The sequence below is a fragment of the Phodopus roborovskii genome, unplaced genomic scaffold, assembly GCF_943737965.1.
Source record: "Phodopus roborovskii unplaced genomic scaffold, PHOROB, whole genome shotgun sequence".
In the NCBI taxonomy this organism is placed as follows: Eukaryota; Metazoa; Chordata; class Mammalia; order Rodentia; family Cricetidae; genus Phodopus; species Phodopus roborovskii.
Genome location: NW_026126514.1, coordinates 12405195 through 12425041, shown reverse-complemented (window position 1 = coordinate 12425041; position 19847 = coordinate 12405195). Strand labels below are relative to the sequence as shown.

At 50.7% G+C, this 19847-nt stretch overlaps 4 protein-coding genes across 4 annotated transcripts; all 4 read right to left on the bottom strand.

The window, feature by feature from the left end:
* Positions 1-37: 37 nt before the first annotated feature.
* Positions 38-3395, bottom strand: LOC127230741 (E3 ubiquitin-protein ligase RBBP6-like). Its single transcript, XM_051196051.1, is given in 4 exon segments — positions 38-909; positions 912-1782; positions 1784-2194; positions 2196-3395. Coding segments are annotated over 4 exon segments (3354 nt in total).
* A 1995-nt stretch (positions 3396-5390) lies between these two features.
* LOC127230740 (E3 ubiquitin-protein ligase RBBP6-like) lies at positions 5391-8748 on the bottom strand. Its single transcript, XM_051196050.1, is given in 4 exon segments — positions 5391-6262; positions 6265-6406; positions 6408-7025; positions 7027-8748. Coding segments are annotated over 4 exon segments (3354 nt in total).
* A 1992-nt stretch (positions 8749-10740) lies between these two features.
* Positions 10741-14096, bottom strand: LOC127230739 (E3 ubiquitin-protein ligase RBBP6-like). The gene is given in 2 exon segments (XM_051196049.1): positions 10741-11612; positions 11615-14096. Coding segments are annotated over 2 exon segments (3354 nt in total).
* A 1993-nt stretch (positions 14097-16089) lies between these two features.
* Positions 16090-19446, bottom strand: LOC127230738 (E3 ubiquitin-protein ligase RBBP6-like). Its single transcript, XM_051196048.1, has one exon. It carries the CDS (start codon positions 19444-19446, stop codon positions 16090-16092), a length of 3357 nt encoding a protein of 1118 aa, XP_051052005.1.
* Between the last annotated feature and the right edge of the window lie 401 nt (positions 19447-19847).

Sequence of the window (19847 nt, the reverse complement as noted above, 5' to 3'; positions counted from 1 at the left end):
CTTCAAACCTACGACGGCTCCCTCTTTGATGGTGTGTCTACCTCTTTCTCTTTTTATTTCGCTCGCCAAAATCTCCATCTCTATTCTTTTCCTCCGCCTTCCTCTTTCTTTTTCCTCCCTTGTGAACAAGTGGTGTGCTTTTCTCAGGCTTCTTGGCCTTTTCATCCTCACCAGCCGGCTTTTCTGGCTGGATGTCTTTGGTAGAGTCCCTTGTCACCTTCTCCTTCTTGACTGGCTCTGTCTCGAGGTATCCCTTTACAGATTTAGAGTGGGCTCTTCTGGGCGTTCCGTTGACATCGTCATCCTTCTGAAATGATGGTGACGCTTTTGCAGAGCCGGTCTTTGCACCATCTTCCTTGGCGTTTTTAAGTGGAGGTTCGGACCAAGGAGCTTTTCCACGCTCCCCGTCTTCTTTGTCTTGGGGTCCTTTAGAAGGTCTTAAAACTTTTTCTTTCTTGGCTTGAGCAGAGCCAGCGCTTTTCCGTTTGGTCTCCTCACTCTTTCCGTTTGGCTTACCGTTTTCTCTCTTGTCTTTTTCAGATACTGATTCGCAAGTGACAGATTCTGCACCCATGGGTTCATCCCTAACAGGGGTAGCATCCTCTCTCCTTGGGAGGAAAACGAGTGTTTCTGTCTCAGTGTCATCAGCTCGTGATGACTCTCTGGATGTCCCGGAAGGCTCTAACAGCTCGTGGGCCAGGAAGCTCTCACTCTCCTCCCCCTTTCTTCCTTTTCTGTGTTTCTCGGGCTTGTTTCCTTTATCGTGGCCGGCAATGTTCTCCCTCTCCTGTGCTTCTGCATTATCTTTCCGACTGTGACTCTCTCTCGATGACAGCTTTTCTGGATAGCTGCCACCTAGATTTCTAGTTCTGTGACTTGGTCCAGCACGACAGTCGTCTCTGCGCCCCCAGGGAAGGGTGGATATCTGACAGTAGGAGGTTTAAGTCTGTCTGGAGAGAAGCCCCCTCTGTCAGCAGCGGGTCCTTTGTAGTACTTCCGGTACCACTCTCGGTATTCCCTCTCCGGTTCTCGGTGGTAGCGTTCTTTCTCAAAAGGGTCTCTACTTTCGACACTCGGTCCGGAACAGGCTTTAATGCCATAAGGGGGTGGAACTTCTCTGCATCTATTAAAGTACTGACGTTCTGTTTCTCCTTGAGGTCCATTCGGCTTCCTGGGAGACTGACCCCCAAATGCTTGAGGAGATCTTGCACGATGACGTCTATGTCTACGTGGAGGCGACCTTGACCCCGATCGGTGATCACCACGTCTGCGAGATCTGGACCGTGAACGATAATTGCGACTCTTGCCTCTGCCTCTCCTGGGGTATGGGGGTGATGGTGAAAGGGAGCGAGAGTGTGAGCGGCTGAAGGATCGAGAGCAATAGCCTGACCTTGTCAAGCCAGAACTTGACTTCAAGCAAGGGTATGGACTTCTTGAATACCATGAACCACTAGAGGGCGATGTAGACCCTCCCTTTAGTCGTGGTGGCGCTCTATAGAATTCTTCCCTGGTGACAGGTGGTGCTTGCGCGATAGGGAGGGCGTTTGAATGAGCAGTCTGAGCCCCCGACGAACCCCAAAGCGTTGATATGTTGGCGAGAGCTGCTGGGGACCCTGCAGGAGGAAACTGAGGAGAAAACTGTGCGGGAGGTACACCCGGAGGAAGAGGGAGCGCATCGGGAGGCGGCGCATACAAAGGAGGCGGTGGTACCGGTACAAAGACTGGAGTTGCTGGTAGTGATGGGTCTTGTGGGCCCTGGGATCTTTCGCTGTGGCGTCGCCCCGCGGTTGATACTTCTGTAACAGTTTCTTTCCCCTCTTCTAATTGGCTGTGGCGGAGAAACCAGGTAGCCGAGTTTGTTGGAACGTCCCCAACCTGGTGGACCACCACCTGGACGAGCAGTATTTATTCTTACTGGACCAGTTGTGGGGATCAGCTGTCCACCTGATAGTGACTGTCCCAGCAACGATGGAGCTCCAAGGGCAGGCACTCGGTGACCCTTTGCTTCCACGAGTGCAGCACTTGCCATTGAGCAGGCTCCCTCCGAGTGTTCCCATGCGAGGGCAGCAGCTGGCGATAATTTAGTATCAGAATCCCGGACTGGGCCCTCTGACTTTTCCCAATGGACTGAGACAGACGCTGCTGCAGTTCCTTCGGGTCCTGGAGCTGGGGCAGGAGACGGATTTCCAGGCACAGGAGGGGGCCAAGCAAGATGGATTTGAAGGGAACGACGACGCTATGGAGGGAGTTGGACGACGAGATGAGGAAGACGCCCCTGGAGTCATGGAAGGATCCTGCTGTCTTGATATTGGAGACCTCATCAGAGGCTGCGGGGTCCGCTGGGCGCGTGGTCTTGGTGGTGGTAATGGGCGTGGGGGTGGCCGTACCTGTTGTCGCAGTCTTATTGGATAGCCAGTCCCGTTTTTGAAGTTCTCAATAGCCTGCCGTAAAAACTTGTTGGCGGTCAAGGCGTCAGGAGAAACTTCGTTTTGCTGACACGTTGGACATGTATGGTCATCCGACTCCAGGAGTGCCGTCCGAATACACTCATCACAGTAACTGTTTCCACAGCAGGGGATGAGAGCAGCGTCAGTCATAAGGTCCTTGCAGATCAGGCACAGAAGCTCCTCTGGGATAGGATCATCGTCTGAAGATGATGACGATGACCGCTCCTCTGGCAAGAAGATTGGCTTCTCTTTCTTCCCAATTGCATAGGCCTCTGCATCTATCTTTGGTATTGCGTATTTTCCAGTGTTCGTAAGCATCGCGCCTTTTATGCTGGGATCCTTCACTTCCATCATAAAACTTGTGGGAATTCCACTGCTCCTTTTGATCCTAAGGCCAGGTTCAAAGTCCTTATCCCTGTTTGTTGGGCAATCCTTAATATAATGGCCAGGCTTGCCGCAACGAAAGCAGGTATAAGATGGAGGTGGTGGACCGAGAGCTTTCTTCCTGTGGTTGACTGGGTCGTATCGATGGCCAGATTGCGCCATCATTGCTTGGATTTTATCTTCCTCGGCAGCATTGGCTTCAGCCAGGTTGGCCGTCCTTGTAAGCTGGGCCAGAGAAGTAGACGCAGGAGAGTCATCGATTGCTTTTGTAGTTCCCATCCCTCGTTCACTTCGACTTTTAACATAGGTCCTGCTTGTGGACTTCACACCTGCCGCAGGAATTCTTCTGACAATTACAGATGAATTTTTAGGAATTAGCGCATTATCCTCAGGATAGTCTTCTTTCGTCTGCGCGTTGCTGATCTGCAGATCGCTAAGGGTAGCTTTCAGCTTTTCTCTCCTCATAATCTTCTTCTTTAAGTCGCAGAGGGAGATATAGAGCCCATCAAAGGTGACGATGTCGTAGTGGAGTTTAGAGGAAAATTTATAGTGCACACAGGACATTGTGGCAAAGGATTCCTCCTGCTAGGCACCCTGCTGACGGCTGACGATTGCAGCAGCTCTGGGGCCCAGTGGTCTTGGCCTGAAGTTTGGGCCTGAAGGTGGCCCCGGGGCTCCGAGGTAACTCTTGTCTACAAAGACCAGGCCAGGCCGGAAAGTCCAAGAATCCAGAAGTTGTTCGGTCCACGAGGCTCACAGTGTCTCCCTTGATCTTCAGGAGACGCTGGAGTCCCAAGGAACTGCAAGGTTCTAATGCGGGTGAAGGCGTGCACTTGCTAGCAAGGCCAGAGCAAGCAGACAGAAAGCAACAGCTTCCTTCTTGCACCTTCTTATATATGCGCCCAGCAGAAGGCATTATGCAGATTAAGGGTGTCACCTCCCACCTCAAGACCCGGATGAGAAGCTCCAATTCCGCCATTTTGAATTAAATTGACAACCAAGAAGAGGCCATCCTCTCTTACCCTCAGCATTTTTTATTTTGTTTTATTTTATTATTTTATTTCATTTTTGGTCTTTTCGTTTTCACTTTTTCTTCCTTCCCTCTTTCCTTCCTTCCTCCCTCCCTTCCTTTCTTTTTATCTGTCTTTCTCTCACTCCCTCCAACTCTCTGTCTGTCGGTCTGTCTTTCTGTCTTTCCTGCGTTCTCTTGAGGATGTTTTCTTTTTCATTTTTATATTAGGTTTTGCTGTGTTTTTTCTTATTTTTACATATCGATCCCACTCCACTCTCCCTACCTCCCTTTCCCCAACCTATCCACCACTCCCCCAGCTCCACCGGGTGGGTGATGACCTTGATCACATACACCTGGTACACCTGTTTTTTTGGTTGGTTTTTACCTCTCTATCCCTCACTCCCTCTCTCTCGTTGGTCTTTCAAGACAGGGTTTCTCCGTGTAGTCCTCATTTTCCTGGAACTCACTCTGTAGACCAGGCTACCCTCAAACTCACTCTGATCTATGTACCTCTGCCTCCCAAGTGCTGGAAAGAAAGGCATGTGCCACCGCTGCCCAGCCGGTGTAAACTTTTTACATTCAAATAATTTGGTTTTCATTTTTCTTTGTGGATTGTATATTGAGTACAAGTTTTTATTGTCATCCTTGGAATTGTACATTTCACTGGTTACAGTTCCATGTTAAACATTTATTTGGAATATACAGAGTAAGTGTCAATAAAGTGTTTGATAGAATTAAATATTCTTAACATTGCTCTTTGGGAAAGGAGAGAACCTTGGGGAGAATATTCTGGACAAGGAAATTTTATTCATATATTTATTTAGTTTTTCTCATTTTACATATTGATCCCAGTCTCCTCTCCCTCCCCCTCTCCCACCTTCCCTTGCCGCCCCCCAACCACCCTTTCATCCCATTCCACCACCACCCCACACACTCCACATGTACTGTGATGCCTTCCAGGAGGGGCCCTCTAAATCTGTCATGTCATCTGGAGTAGGGACTAGGCCCTCCCATCCTGCCTCTAGGTTAAGGGAGTATCCCCTCCCCCCCCCCCCCCTCACATGGGTAACGGGCTGCCAGAGTCCTTTTGTGCACCAGGGCATACATGCTGGTGGCACTGTCAGATGTCCCTTCTCACTGAGGCCCATGTTCAGGGGTTCAGAGTCGGTCCAATGCTGGGGTCCCAGCGACCAGTGTGGGGGTCTATTAGCTCCCCCTGGTTCAGGTCAGCGGTCTCTCTGGTTTTCTGTAGCCTGGGTTTCCTCTCCACATTTCCTCATCACTCCTCCCTCTTTGCATCTGGTTTCCAGTTCGGCCTAGTGCTTAGCTGTGGGTGTCTGCATCTGTTTCCATCAGCTGCTAGATGAGGGCTCTGTGATGGTAGATAAACGTTAGTCTTCAATCTGATTATCGGTGAAGGGCATTTAAGGAGCCTCTCTGCCCATTGCTCGGGTTGTTAGTCGGGGTCATCCTTGTAGGTCTCTGGACGTTTCTCTCGAACCAGTTTTCCCTTCAAACCTACGACGGCTCCCTCTTTGATGGTGTGTCTACCTCTTTCTCTTTTTATTTCGCTCGCCAAAATCTCCATCTCTATTCTTTTCCTCCGCCTTCCTCTTTCTTTTTCCTCCCTTGTGAACAAGTGGTGTGCTTTTCTCAGGCTTCTTGGCCTTTTCATCCTCACCAGCCGGCTTTTCTGGCTGGATGTCTTTGGTAGAGTCCCTTGTCACCTTCTCCTTCTTGACTGGCTCTGTCTCGAGGTATCCCTTTACAGATTTAGAGTGGGCTCTTCTGGGCGTTCCGTTGACATCGTCATCCTTCTGAAATGATGGTGACGCTTTTGCAGAGCCGGTCTTTGCACCATCTTCCTTGGCGTTTTTAAGTGGAGGTTCGGACCAAGGAGCTTTTCCACGCTCCCCGTCTTCTTTGTCTTGGGGTCCTTTAGAAGGTCTTAAAACTTTTTCTTTCTTGGCTTGAGCAGAGCCAGCGCTTTTCCGTTTGGTCTCCTCACTCTTTCCGTTTGGCTTACCGTTTTCTCTCTTGTCTTTTTCAGATACTGATTCGCAAGTGACAGATTCTGCACCCATGGGTTCATCCCTAACAGGGGTAGCATCCTCTCTCCTTGGGAGGAAAACGAGTGTTTCTGTCTCAGTGTCATCAGCTCGTGATGACTCTCTGGATGTCCCGGAAGGCTCTAACAGCTCGTGGGCCAGGAAGCTCTCACTCTCCTCCCCCTTTCTTCCTTTTCTGTGTTTCTCGGGCTTGTTTCCTTTATCGTGGCCGGCAATGTTCTCCCTCTCCTGTGCTTCTGCATTATCTTTCCGACTGTGACTCTCTCTCGATGACAGCTTTTCTGGATAGCTGCCACCTAGATTTCTAGTTCTGTGACTTGGTCCAGCACGACAGTCGTCTCTGCGCCCCCAGGGAAGGGTGGATATCTGACAGTAGGAGGTTTAAGTCTGTCTGGAGAGAAGCCCCCTCTGTCAGCAGCGGGTCCTTTGTAGTACTTCCGGTACCACTCTCGGTATTCCCTCTCCGGTTCTCGGTGGTAGCGTTCTTTCTCAAAAAGGGTCTCTACTTTCGACACTCGGTCCGGAACAGGCTTTAATGCCATAAGGGGGTGGAACTTCTCTGCATCTATTAAAGTACTGACGTTCTGTTTCTCCTTGAGGTCCATTCGGCTTCCTGGGAGACTGACCCCCAAATGCTTGAGGAGATCTTGCACGATGACGTCTATGTCTACGTGGAGGCGACCTTGACCCCGATCGGTGATCACCACGTCTGCGAGATCTGGACCGTGAACGATAATTGCGACTCTTGCCTCTGCCTCTCCTGGGGTATGGGGGTGATGGTGAAAGGGAGCGAGAGTGTGAGCGGCTGAAGGATCGAGAGCAATAGCCTGACCTTGTCAAGCCAGAACTTGACTTCAAGCAAGGGTATGGACTTCTTGAATACCATGAACCACTAGAGGGCGATGTAGACCCTCCCTTTAGTCGTGGTGGCGCTCTATAGAATTCTTCCCTGGTGACAGGTGGTGCTTGCGCGATAGGGAGGGCGTTTGAATGAGCAGTCTGAGCCCCCGACGAACCCCAAAGCGTTGATATGTTGGCGAGAGCTGCTGGGGACCCTGCAGGAGGAAACTGAGGAGAAAACTGTGCGGGAGGTACACCCGGAGGAAGAGGGAGGCGCATCGGGAGGCGGCGCATACAAAGGAGGCGGTGGTACCGGTACAAAGACTGGAGTTGCTGGTAGTGATGGGTCTTGTGGGCCCTGGGATCTTTCGCTGTGGCGTCGCCCGCGGTTGATACTTCTGTAACAGTTTCTTTCCCCTCTTCTAATTGGCTGTGGCGGAGAAACCAGGTAGCCGAGTTTGTTGGAACGTCCCCAACCTGGTGGACCACCACCTGGACGAGCAGTATTTATTCTTACTGGACCAGTTGTGGGGATCAGCTGTCCACCTGATAGTGACTGTCCCAGCAACGATGGAGCTCCAAGGGCAGGCACTCGGTGACCCTTTGCTTCCACGAGTGCAGCACTTGCCATTGAGCAGGCTCCCTCCGAGTGTTCCCATGCGAGGGCAGCAGCTGGCGATAATTTAGTATCAGAATCCCGGACTGGGCCCTCTGACTTTTCCCAATGGACTGAGACAGACGCTGCTGCAGTTCCTTCGGGTCCTGGAGCTGGGGCAGGAGACGGATTTCCAGGCACAGGAGGGGCCAAGCAAGATGGATTTGAAGGGAACGACGACGCTATGGAGGGAGTTGGACGACGAGATGAGGAAGACGCCCCTGGAGTCATGGAAGGATCCTGCTGTCTTGATATTGGAGACCTCATCAGAGGCTGCGGGGTCCGCTGGGCGCGTGGTCTTGGTGGTGGTAATGGGCGTGGGGGTGGCCGTACCTGTTGTCGCAGTCTTATTGGATAGCCAGTCCCGTTTTTGAAGTTCTCAATAGCCTGCCGTAAAAACTTGTTGGCGGTCAAGGCGTCAGGAGAAACTTCGTTTTGCTGACACGTTGGACATGTATGGTCATCCGACTCCAGGAGTGCCGTCCGAATACACTCATCACAGTAACTGTTTCCACAGCAGGGGATGAGAGCAGCGTCAGTCATAAGGTCCTTGCAGATCAGGCACAGAAGCTCCTCTGGGATAGGATCATCGTCTGAAGATGATGACGATGACCGCTCCTCTGGCAAGAAGGGTGGCTTCTCTTTCTTCCCAATTGCATAGGCCTCTGCATCTATCTTTGGTATTGCGTATTTTCCAGTGTTCGTAAGCATCGCGCCTTTTATGCTGGGATCCTTCACTTCCATCATAAAACTTGTGGGAATTCCACTGCTCCTTTTGATCCTAAGGCCAGGTTCAAAGTCCTTATCCCTGTTTGTTGGGCAATCCTTAATATAATGGCCAGGCTTGCCGCAACGAAAGCAGGTATAAGATGGAGGTGGTGGACCGAGAGCTTTCTTCCTGTGGTTGACTGGGTCGTATCGATGGCCAGATTGCGCCATCATTGCTTGGATTTTATCTTCCTCGGCAGCATTGGCTTCAGCCAGGTTGGCCGTCCTTGTAAGCTGGGCCAGAGAAGTAGACGCAGGAGAGTCATCGATTGCTTTTGTAGTTCCCATCCCTCGTTCACTTCGACTTTTAACATAGGTCCTGCTTGTGGACTTCACACCTGCCGCAGGAATTCTTCTGACAATTACAGATGAATTTTTAGGAATTAGCGCATTATCCTCAGGATAGTCTTCTTTCGTCTGCGCGTTGCTGATCTGCAGATCGCTAAGGGTAGCTTTCAGCTTTTCTCTCCTCATAATCTTCTTCTTTAAGTCGCAGAGGGAGATATAGAGCCCATCAAAGGTGACGATGTCGTAGTGGAGTTTAGAGGAAAATTTATAGTGCACACAGGACATTGTGGCAAAGGATTCCTCCTGCTAGGCACCCTGCTGACGGCTGACGATTGCAGCAGCTCTGGGGCCCAGTGGTCTTGGCCTGAAGTTTGGGCCTGAAGGTGGCCCCGGGGCTCCGAGGTAACTCTTGTCTACAAAGACCAGGCCAGGCCGGAAAGTCCAAGAATCCAGAAGTTGTTCGGTCCACGAGGCTCACAGTGTCTCCCTTGATCTTCAGGAGACGCTGGAGTCCCAAGGAACTGCAAGGTTCTAATGCGGGTGAAGGCGTGCACTTGCTAGCAAGGCCAGAGCAAGCAGACAGAAAGCAACAGCTTCCTTCTTGCACCTTCTTATATATGCGCCCAGCAGAAGGCATTATGCAGATTAAGGGTGTCACCTCCCACCTCAAGACCCGGATGAGAAGCTCCAATTCCGCCATTTTGAATTAAATTGACAACCAAGAAGAGGCCATCCTCTCTTACCCTCAGCATTTTTTATTTTGTTTTATTTTATTATTTTATTTCATTTTTGGTCTTTTCGTTTTCACTTTTTCTTCCTTCCCTCTTTCCTTCCTTCCTCCCTCCCTTCCTTTCTTTTTATCTGTCTTTCTCTCACTCCCTCCAACTCTCTGTCTGTCGGTCTGTCTTTCTGTCTTTCCTGCGTTCTCTTGAGGATGTTTTCTTTTTCATTTTTATATTAGGTTTTGCTGTGTTTTTTCTTATTTTTACATATCGATCCCACTCCACTCTCCCTACCTCCCTTTCCCCAACCTATCCACCACTCCCCCCAGCTCCACCGGGTGGGTGATGACCTTGATCACATACACCTGGTACACCTGTTTTTTTGGTTGGTTTTTACCTCTCTATCCCTCACTCCCTCTCTCTCGTTGGTCTTTCAAGACAGGGTTTCTCCGTGTAGTCCTCATTTTCCTGGAACTCACTCTGTAGACCAGGCTACCCTCAAACTCACTCTGATCTATGTACCTCTGCCTCCCAAGTGCTGGAAAGAAAGGCATGTGCCACCGCTGCCCAGCCGGTGTAAACTTTTTACATTCAAATAATTTGGTTTTCATTTTTCTTTGTGGATTGTATATTGAGTACAAGTTTTTATTGTCATCCTTGGAATTGTACATTTCACTGGTTACAGTTCCATGTTAAACATTTATTTGGAATATACAGAGTAAGTGTCAATAAAGTGTTTGATAGAATTAAATATTCTTAACATTGCTCTTTGGGAAAGGAGAGAACCTTGGGGAGAATATTCTGGACAAGGAAATTTTATTCATATATTTATTTAGTTTTTCTCATTTTACATATTGATCCCAGTCTCCTCTCCCTCCCCCTCTCCCACCTTCCCTTGCCGCCCCCCAACCACCCTTTCATCCCATTCCACTACCACCCCACACACTCCACATGTACTGTGATGCCTTCCAGGAGGGGCCCTCTAAATCTGTCATGTCATCTGGAGTAGGGACTAGGCCCTCCCATCCTGCCTCTAGGTTAAGGGAGTATCCCCTCCCCCCCCCCTCACATGGGTAACGGGCTGCCAGAGTCCTTTTGTGCACCAGGGCATACATGCTGGTGGCACTGTCAGATGTCCCTTCTCACTGAGGCCCATGTTCAGGGGTTCAGAGTCGGTCCAATGCTGGGGTCCCAGCGACCAGTGTGGGGGTCTATTAGCTCCCCCTGGTTCAGGTCAGCGGTCTCTCTGGTTTTCTGTAGCCTGGGTTTCCTCTCCACATTTCCTCATCACTCCTCCCTCTTTGCATCTGGTTTCCAGTTCGGCCTAGTGCTTAGCTGTGGGTGTCTGCATCTGTTTCCATCAGCTGCTAGATGAGGGCTCTGTGATGGTAGATAAACGTTAGTCTTCAATCTGATTATCGGTGAAGGGCATTTAAGGAGCCTCTCTGCCCATTGCTCGGGTTGTTAGTCGGGGTCATCCTTGTAGGTCTCTGGACGTTTCTCTCGAACCAGTTTTCCCTTCAAACCTACGATGGCTCCCTCTTTGATGGTGTGTCTACCTCTTTCTCTTTTTATTTCGCTCGCCAAAATCTCCATCTCTATTCTTTTCCTCCGCCTTCCTCTTTCTTTTTCCTCCCTTGTGAACAAGTGGTGTGCTTTTCTCAGGCTTCTTGGCCTTTTCATCCTCACCAGCCGGCTTTTCTGGCTGGATGTCTTTGGTAGAGTCCCTTGTCACCTTCTCCTTCTTGACTGGCTCTGTCTCGAGGTATCCCTTTACAGATTTAGAGTGGGCTCTTCTGGGCGTTCCGTTGACATCGTCATCCTTCTGAAATGATGGTGACGCTTTTGCAGAGCCGGTCTTTGCACCATCTTCCTTGGCGTTTTTAAGTGGAGGTTCGGACCAAGGAGCTTTTCCACGCTCCCCGTCTTCTTTGTCTTGGGGTCCTTTAGAAGGTCTTAAAACTTTTTCTTTCTTGGCTTGAGCAGAGCCAGCGCTTTTCCGTTTGGTCTCCTCACTCTTTCCGTTTGGCTTACCGTTTTCTCTCTTGTCTTTTTCAGATACTGATTCGCAAGTGACAGATTCTGCACCCATGGGGTCATCCCTAACAGGGGTAGCATCCTCTCTCCTTGGGAGGAAAACGAGTGTTTCTGTCTCAGTGTCATCAGCTCGTGATGACTCTCTGGATGTCCCGGAAGGCTCTAACAGCTCGTGGGCCAGGAAGCTCTCACTCTCCTCCCCCTTTCTTCCTTTTCTGTGTTTCTCGGGCTTGTTTCCTTTATCGTGGCCGGCAATGTTCTCCCTCTCCTGTGCTTCTGCATTATCTTTCCGACTGTGACTCTCTCTCGATGACAGCTTTTCTGGATAGCTGCCACCTAGATTTCTAGTTCTGTGACTTGGTCCAGCACGACAGTCGTCTCTGCGCCCCCAGGGAAGGGTGGATATCTGACAGTAGGAGGTTTAAGTCTGTCTGGAGAGAAGCCCCCTCTGTCAGCAGCGGGTCCTTTGTAGTACTTCCGGTACCACTCTCGGTATTCCCTCTCCGGTTCTCGGTGGTAGCGTTCTTTCTCAAAAGGGTCTCTACTTTCGACACTCGGTCCGGAACAGGCTTTAATGCCATAAGGGGGTGGAACTTCTCTGCATCTATTAAAGTACTGACGTTCTGTTTCTCCTTGAGGTCCATTCGGCTTCCTGGGAGACTGACCCCCAAATGCTTGAGGAGATCTTGCACGATGACGTCTATGTCTACGTGGAGGCGACCTTGACCCCGATCGGTGATCACCACGTCTGCGAGATCTGGACCGTGAACGATAATTGCGACTCTTGCCTCTGCCTCTCCTGGGGTATGGGGGTGATGGTGAAAGGGAGCGAGAGTGTGAGCGGCTGAAGGATCGAGAGCAATAGCCTGACCTTGTCAAGCCAGAACTTGACTTCAAGCAAGGGTATGGACTTCTTGAATACCATGAACCACTAGAGGGCGATGTAGACCCTCCCTTTAGTCGTGGTGGCGCTCTATAGAATTCTTCCCTGGTGACAGGTGGTGCTTGCGCGATAGGGAGGGCGTTTGAATGAGCAGTCTGAGCCCCCGACGAACCCCAAAGCGTTGATATGTTGGCGAGAGCTGCTGGGGACCCTGCAGGAGGAAACTGAGGAGAAAACTGTGCGGGAGGTACACCCGGAGGAAGAGGGAGCGCATCGGGAGGCGGCGCATACAAAGGAGGCGGTGGTACCGGTACAAAGACTGGAGTTGCTGGTAGTGATGGGTCTTGTGGGCCCTGGGATCTTTCGCTGTGGCGTCGCCCGCGGTTGATACTTCTGTAACAGTTTCTTTCCCCTCTTCTAATTGGCTGTGGCGGAGAAACCAGGTAGCCGAGTTTGTTGGAACGTCCCCAACCTGGTGGACCACCACCTGGACGAGCAGTATTTATTCTTACTGGACCAGTTGTGGGGATCAGCTGTCCACCTGATAGTGACTGTCCCAGCAACGATGGAGCTCCAAGGGCAGGCACTCGGTGACCCTTTGCTTCCACGAGTGCAGCACTTGCCATTGAGCAGGCTCCCTCCGAGTGTTCCCATGCGAGGGCAGCAGCTGGCGATAATTTAGTATCAGAATCCCGGACTGGGCCCTCTGACTTTTCCCAATGGACTGAGACAGACGCTGCTGCAGTTCCTTCGGGTCCTGGAGCTGGGGCAGGAGACGGATTTCCAGGCACAGGAGGGGCCAAGCAAGATGGATTTGAAGGGAACGACGACGCTATGGAGGGAGTTGGACGACGAGATGAGGAAGACGCCCCTGGAGTCATGGAAGGATCCTGCTGTCTTGATATTGGAGACCTCATCAGAGGCTGCGGGGTCCGCTGGGCGCGTGGTCTTGGTGGTGGTAATGGGCGTGGGGGTGGCCGTACCTGTTGTCGCAGTCTTATTGGATAGCCAGTCCCGTTTTTGAAGTTCTCAATAGCCTGCCGTAAAAACTTGTTGGCGGTCAAGGCGTCAGGAGAAACTTCGTTTTGCTGACACGTTGGACATGTATGGTCATCCGACTCCAGGAGTGCCGTCCGAATACACTCATCACAGTAACTGTTTCCACAGCAGGGGATGAGAGCAGCGTCAGTCATAAGGTCCTTGCAGATCAGGCACAGAAGCTCCTCTGGGATAGGATCATCGTCTGAAGATGATGACGATGACCGCTCCTCTGGCAAGAAGGGTGGCTTCTCTTTCTTCCCAATTGCATAGGCCTCTGCATCTATCTTTGGTATTGCGTATTTTCCAGTGTTCGTAAGCATCGCGCCTTTTATGCTGGGATCCTTCACTTCCATCATAAAACTTGTGGGAATTCCACTGCTCCTTTTGATCCTAAGGCCAGGTTCAAAGTCCTTATCCCTGTTTGTTGGGCAATCCTTAATATAATGGCCAGGCTTGCCGCAACGAAAGCAGGTATAAGATGGAGGTGGTGGACCGAGAGCTTTCTTCCTGTGGTTGACTGGGTCGTATCGATGGCCAGATTGCGCCATCATTGCTTGGATTTTATCTTCCTCGGCAGCATTGGCTTCAGCCAGGTTGGCCGTCCTTGTAAGCTGGGCCAGAGAAGTAGACGCAGGAGAGTCATCGATTGCTTTTGTAGTTCCCATCCCTCGTTCACTTCGACTTTTAACATAGGTCCTGCTTGTGGACTTCACACCTGCCGCAGGAATTCTTCTGACAATTACAGATGAATTTTTAGGAATTAGCGCATTATCCTCAGGATAGTCTTCTTTCGTCTGCGCGTTGCTGATCTGCAGATCGCTAAGGGTAGCTTTCAGCTTTTCTCTCCTCATAATCTTCTTCTTTAAGTCGCAGAGGGAGATATAGAGCCCATCAAAGGTGACGATGTCGTAGTGGAGTTTAGAGGAAAATTTATAGTGCACACAGGACATTGTGGCAAAGGATTCCTCCTGCTAGGCACCCTGCTGACGGCTGACGATTGCAGCAGCTCTGGGGCCCAGTGGTCTTGGCCTGAAGTTTGGGCCTGAAGGTGGCCCCGGGGCTCCGAGGTAACTCTTGTCTACAAAGACCAGGCCAGGCCGGAAAGTCCAAGAATCCAGAAGTTGTTCGGTCCACGAGGCTCACAGTGTCTCCCTTGATCTTCAGGAGACGCTGGAGTCCCAAGGAACTGCAAGGTTCTAATGCGGGTGAAGGCGTGCACTTGCTAGCAAGGCCAGAGCAAGCAGACAGAAAGCAACAGCTTCCTTCTTGCACCTTCTTATATATGCGCCCAGCAGAAGGCATTATGCAGATTAAGGGTGTCACCTCCCACCTCAAGACCCGGATGAGAAGCTCCAATTCCGCCATTTTGAATTAAATTGACAACCAAGAAGAGGCCATCCTCTCTTACCCTCAGCATTTTTTATTTTGTTTTATTTTATTATTTTATTTCATTTTTGGTCTTTTCGTTTTCACTTTTTCTTCCTTCCCTCTTTCCTTCCTTCCTCCCTCCCTTCCTTTCTTTTTATCTGTCTTTCTCTCACTCCCTCCAACTCTCTGTCTGTCGGTCTGTCTTTCTGTCTTTCCTGCGTTCTCTTGAGGATGTTTTCTTTTTCATTTTTATATTAGGTTTTGCTGTGTTTTTTCTTATTTTTACATATCGATCCCACTCCACTCTCCCTACCTCCCTTTCCCCAACCTATCCACCACTCCCCCAGCTCCACCGGGTGGGTGATGACCTTGATCACATACACCTGGTACACCTGTTTTTTTGGTTGGTTTTTACCTCTCTATCCCTCACTCCCTCTCTCTCGTTGGTCTTTCAAGACAGGGTTTCTCCGTGTAGTCCTCATTTTCCTGGAACTCACTCTGTAGACCAGGCTACCCTCAAACTCACTCTGATCTATGTACCTCTGCCTCCCAAGTGCTGGAAAGAAAGGCATGTGCCACCGCTGCCCAGCCGGTGTAAACTTTTTACATTCAAATAATTTGGTTTTCATTTTTCTTTGTGGATTGTATATTGAGTACAAGTTTTTATTGTCATCCTTGGAATTGTACATTTCACTGGTTACAGTTCCATGTTAAACATTTATTTGGAATATACAGAGTAAGTGTCAATAAAGTGTTTGATAGAATTAAATATTCTTAACATTGCTCTTTGGGAAAGGAGAGAACCTTGGGGAGAATATTCTGGACAAGGAAATTTTATTCATATATTTATTTAGTTTTTCTCATTTTACATATTGATCCCAGTCTCCTCTCCCTCCCCCTCTCCCACCTTCCCTTGCCGCCCCCAACCACCCTTTCATCCCATTCCACTACCACCCCACACACTCCACATGTACTGTGATGCCTTCCAGGAGGGGCCCTCTAAATCTGTCATGTCATCTGGAGTAGGGACTAGGCCCTCCCATCCTGCCTCTAGGTTAAGGGAGTATCCCCTCCCCCCCCCCCCCTCACATGGGTAACGGGCTGCCAGAGTCCTTTTGTGCACCAGGGCATACATGCTGGTGGCACTGTCAGATGTCCCTTCTCACTGAGGCCCATGTTCAGGGGTTCAGAGTCGGTCCAATGCTGGGGTCCCAGCGACCAGTGTGGGGGTCTATTAGCTCCCCCTGGTTCAGGTCAGCGGTCTCTCTGGTTTTCTGTAGCCTGGGTTTCCTCTCCACATTTCCTCATCACTCCTCCCTCTTTGCATCTGGTTTCCAGTTCGGCCTAGTGCTTAGCTGTGGGTGTCTGCATCTGTTTCCATCAGCTGCTAGATGAGGGCTCTGTGATGGTAGATAAACGTTAGTCTTCAATCTGATTATCGGTGAAGGGCATTTAAGGAGCCTCTCTGCCCATTGCTCGGGTTGTTAGTCGGGGTCATCCTTGTAGGTCTCTGGACGTTTCTCTCGAACCAGTTTTCCCTTCAAACCTACGATGGCTCCCTCTTTGATGGTGTGTCTACCTCTTTCTCTTTTTATTTCGCTCGCCAAAATCTCCATCTCTATTCTTTTCCTCCGCCTTCCTCTTTCTTTTTCCTCCCTTGTGAACAAGTGGTGTGCTTTTCTCAGGCTTCTTGGCCTTTTCATCCTCACCAGCCGGCTTTTCTGGCTGGATGTCTTTGGTAGAGTCCCTTGTCACCTTCTCCTTCTTGACTGGCTCTGTCTCGAGGTATCCCTTTACAGATTTAGAGTGGGCTCTTCTGGGCGTTCCGTTGACATCGTCATCCTTCTGAAATGATGGTGACGCTTTTGCAGAGCCGGTCTTTGCACCATCTTCCTTGGCGTTTTTAAGTGGAGGTTCGGACCAAGGAGCTTTTCCACGCTCCCCGTCTTCTTTGTCTTGGGGTCCTTTAGAAGGTCTTAAAACTTTTTCTTTCTTGGCTTGAGCAGAGCCAGCGCTTTTCCGTTTGGTCTCCTCACTCTTTCCGTTTGGCTTACCGTTTTCTCTCTTGTCTTTTTCAGATACTGATTCGCAAGTGACAGATTCTGCACCCATGGGGTCATCCCTAACAGGGGTAGCATCCTCTCTCCTTGGGAGGAAAACGAGTGTTTCTGTCTCAGTGTCATCAGCTCGTGATGACTCTCTGGATGTCCCGGAAGGCTCTAACAGCTCGTGGGCCAGGAAGCTCTCACTCTCCTCCCCCTTTCTTCCTTTTCTGTGTTTCTCGGGCTTGTTTCCTTTATCGTGGCCGGCAATGTTCTCCCTCTCCTGTGCTTCTGCATTATCTTTCCGACTGTGACTCTCTCTCGATGACAGCTTTTCTGGATAGCTGCCACCTAGATTTCTAGTTCTGTGACTTGGTCCAGCACGACAGTCGTCTCTGCGCCCCCCAGGGAAGGGTGGATATCTGACAGTAGGAGGTTTAAGTCTGTCTGGAGAGAAGCCCCCTCTGTCAGCAGCGGGTCCTTTGTAGTACTTCCGGTACCACTCTCGGTATTCCCTCTCCGGTTCTCGGTGGTAGCGTTCTTTCTCAAAAGGGTCTCTACTTTCGACACTCGGTCCGGAACAGGCTTTAATGCCATAAGGGGGTGGAACTTCTCTGCATCTATTAAAGTACTGACGTTCTGTTTCTCCTTGAGGTCCATTCGGCTTCCTGGGAGACTGACCCCCAAATGCTTGAGGAGATCTTGCACGATGACGTCTATGTCTACGTGGAGGCGACCTTGACCCCGATCGGTGATCACCACGTCTGCGAGATCTGGACCGTGAACGATAATTGCGACTCTTGCCTCTGCCTCTCCTGGGGTATGGGGGTGATGGTGAAAGGGAGCGAGAGTGTGAGCGGCTGAAGGATCGAGAGCAATAGCCTGACCTTGTCAAGCCAGAACTTGACTTCAAGCAAGGGTATGGACTTCTTGAATACCATGAACCACTAGAGGGCGATGTAGACCCTCCCTTTAGTCGTGGTGGCGCTCTATAGAATTCTTCCCTGGTGACAGGTGGTGCTTGCGCGATAGGGAGGGCGTTTGAATGAGCAGTCTGAGCCCCCGACGAACCCCAAAGCGTTGATATGTTGGCGAGAGCTGCTGGGGACCCTGCAGGAGGAAACTGAGGAGAAAACTGTGCGGGAGGTACACCCGGAGGAAGAGGGAGCGCATCGGGAGGCGGCGCATACAAAGGAGGCGGTGGTACCGGTACAAAGACTGGAGTTGCTGGTAGTGATGGGTCTTGTGGGCCCTGGGATCTTTCGCTGTGGCGTCGCCCGCGGTTGATACTTCTGTAACAGTTTCTTTCCCCTCTTCTAATTGGCTGTGGCGGAGAAACCAGGTAGCCGAGTTTGTTGGAACGTCCCCAACCTGGTGGACCACCACCTGGACGAGCAGTATTTATTCTTACTGGACCAGTTGTGGGGATCAGCTGTCCACCTGATAGTGACTGTCCCAGCAACGATGGAGCTCCAAGGGCAGGCACTCGGTGACCCTTTGCTTCCACGAGTGCAGCACTTGCCATTGAGCAGGCTCCCTCCGAGTGTTCCCATGCGAGGGCAGCAGCTGGCGATAATTTAGTATCAGAATCCCGGACTGGGCCCTCTGACTTTTCCCAATGGACTGAGACAGACGCTGCTGCAGTTCCTTCGGGTCCTGGAGCTGGGGCAGGAGACGGATTTCCAGGCACAGGAGGGGCCAAGCAAGATGGATTTGAAGGGAACGACGACGCTATGGAGGGAGTTGGACGACGAGATGAGGAAGACGCCCCTGGAGTCATGGAAGGATCCTGCTGTCTTGATATTGGAGACCTCATCAGAGGCTGCGGGGTCCGCTGGGCGCGTGGTCTTGGTGGTGGTAATGGGCGTGGGGGTGGCCGTACCTGTTGTCGCAGTCTTATTGGATAGCCAGTCCCGTTTTTGAAGTTCTCAATAGCCTGCCGTAAAAACTTGTTGGCGGTCAAGGCGTCAGGAGAAACTTCGTTTTGCTGACACGTTGGACATGTATGGTCATCCGACTCCAGGAGTGCCGTCCGAATACACTCATCACAGTAACTGTTTCCACAGCAGGGGATGAGAGCAGCGTCAGTCATAAGGTCCTTGCAGATCAGGCACAGAAGCTCCTCTGGGATAGGATCATCGTCTGAAGATGATGACGATGACCGCTCCTCTGGCAAGAAGGGTGGCTTCTCTTTCTTCCCAATTGCATAGGCCTCTGCATCTATCTTTGGTATTGCGTATTTTCCAGTGTTCGTAAGCATCGCGCCTTTTATGCTGGGATCCTTCACTTCCATCATAAAACTTGTGGGAATTCCACTGCTCCTTTTGATCCTAAGGCCAGGTTCAAAGTCCTTATCCCTGTTTGTTGGGCAATCCTTAATATAATGGCCAGGCTTGCCGCAACGAAAGCAGGTATAAGATGGAGGTGGTGGACCGAGAGCTTTCTTCCTGTGGTTGACTGGGTCGTATCGATGGCCAGATTGCGCCATCATTGCTTGGATTTTATCTTCCTCGGCAGCATTGGCTTCAGCCAGGTTGGCCGTCCTTGTAAGCTGGGCCAGAGAAGTAGACGCAGGAGAGTCATCGATTGCTTTTGTAGTTCCCATCCCTCGTTCACTTCGACTTTTAACATAGGTCCTGCTTGTGGACTTCACACCTGCCGCAGGAATTCTTCTGACAATTACAGATGAATTTTTAGGAATTAGCGCATTATCCTCAGGATAGTCTTCTTTCGTCTGCGCGTTGCTGATCTGCAGATCGCTAAGGGTAGCTTTCAGCTTTTCTCTCCTCATAATCTTCTTCTTTAAGTCGCAGAGGGAGATATAGAGCCCATCAAAGGTGACGATGTCGTAGTGGAGTTTAGAGGAAAATTTATAGTGCACACAGGACATTGTGGCAAAGGATTCCTCCTGCTAGGCACCCTGCTGACGGCTGACGATTGCAGCAGCTCTGGGGCCCAGTGGTCTTGGCCTGAAGTTTGGGCCTGAAGGTGGCCCCGGGGCTCCGAGGTAACTCTTGTCTACAAAGACCAGGCCAGGCCGGAAAGTCCAAGAATCCAGAAGTTGTTCGGTCCACGAGGCTCACAGTGTCTCCCTTGATCTTCAGGAGACGCTGGAGTCCCAAGGAACTGCAAGGTTCTAATGCGGGTGAAGGCGTGCACTTGCTAGCAAGGCCAGAGCAAGCAGACAGAAAGCAACAGCTTCCTTCTTGCACCTTCTTATATATGCGCCCAGCAGAAGGCATTATGCAGATTAAGGGTGTCACCTCCCACCTCAAGACCCGGATGAGAAGC

Coding starts and splice junctions, on each gene's coding strand:
- LOC127230738 (XM_051196048.1), bottom strand. CDS start 19,446: ATGTCCTGTGTGCACTATAAATTTTCCTCTAAACTCCACTACGACATC.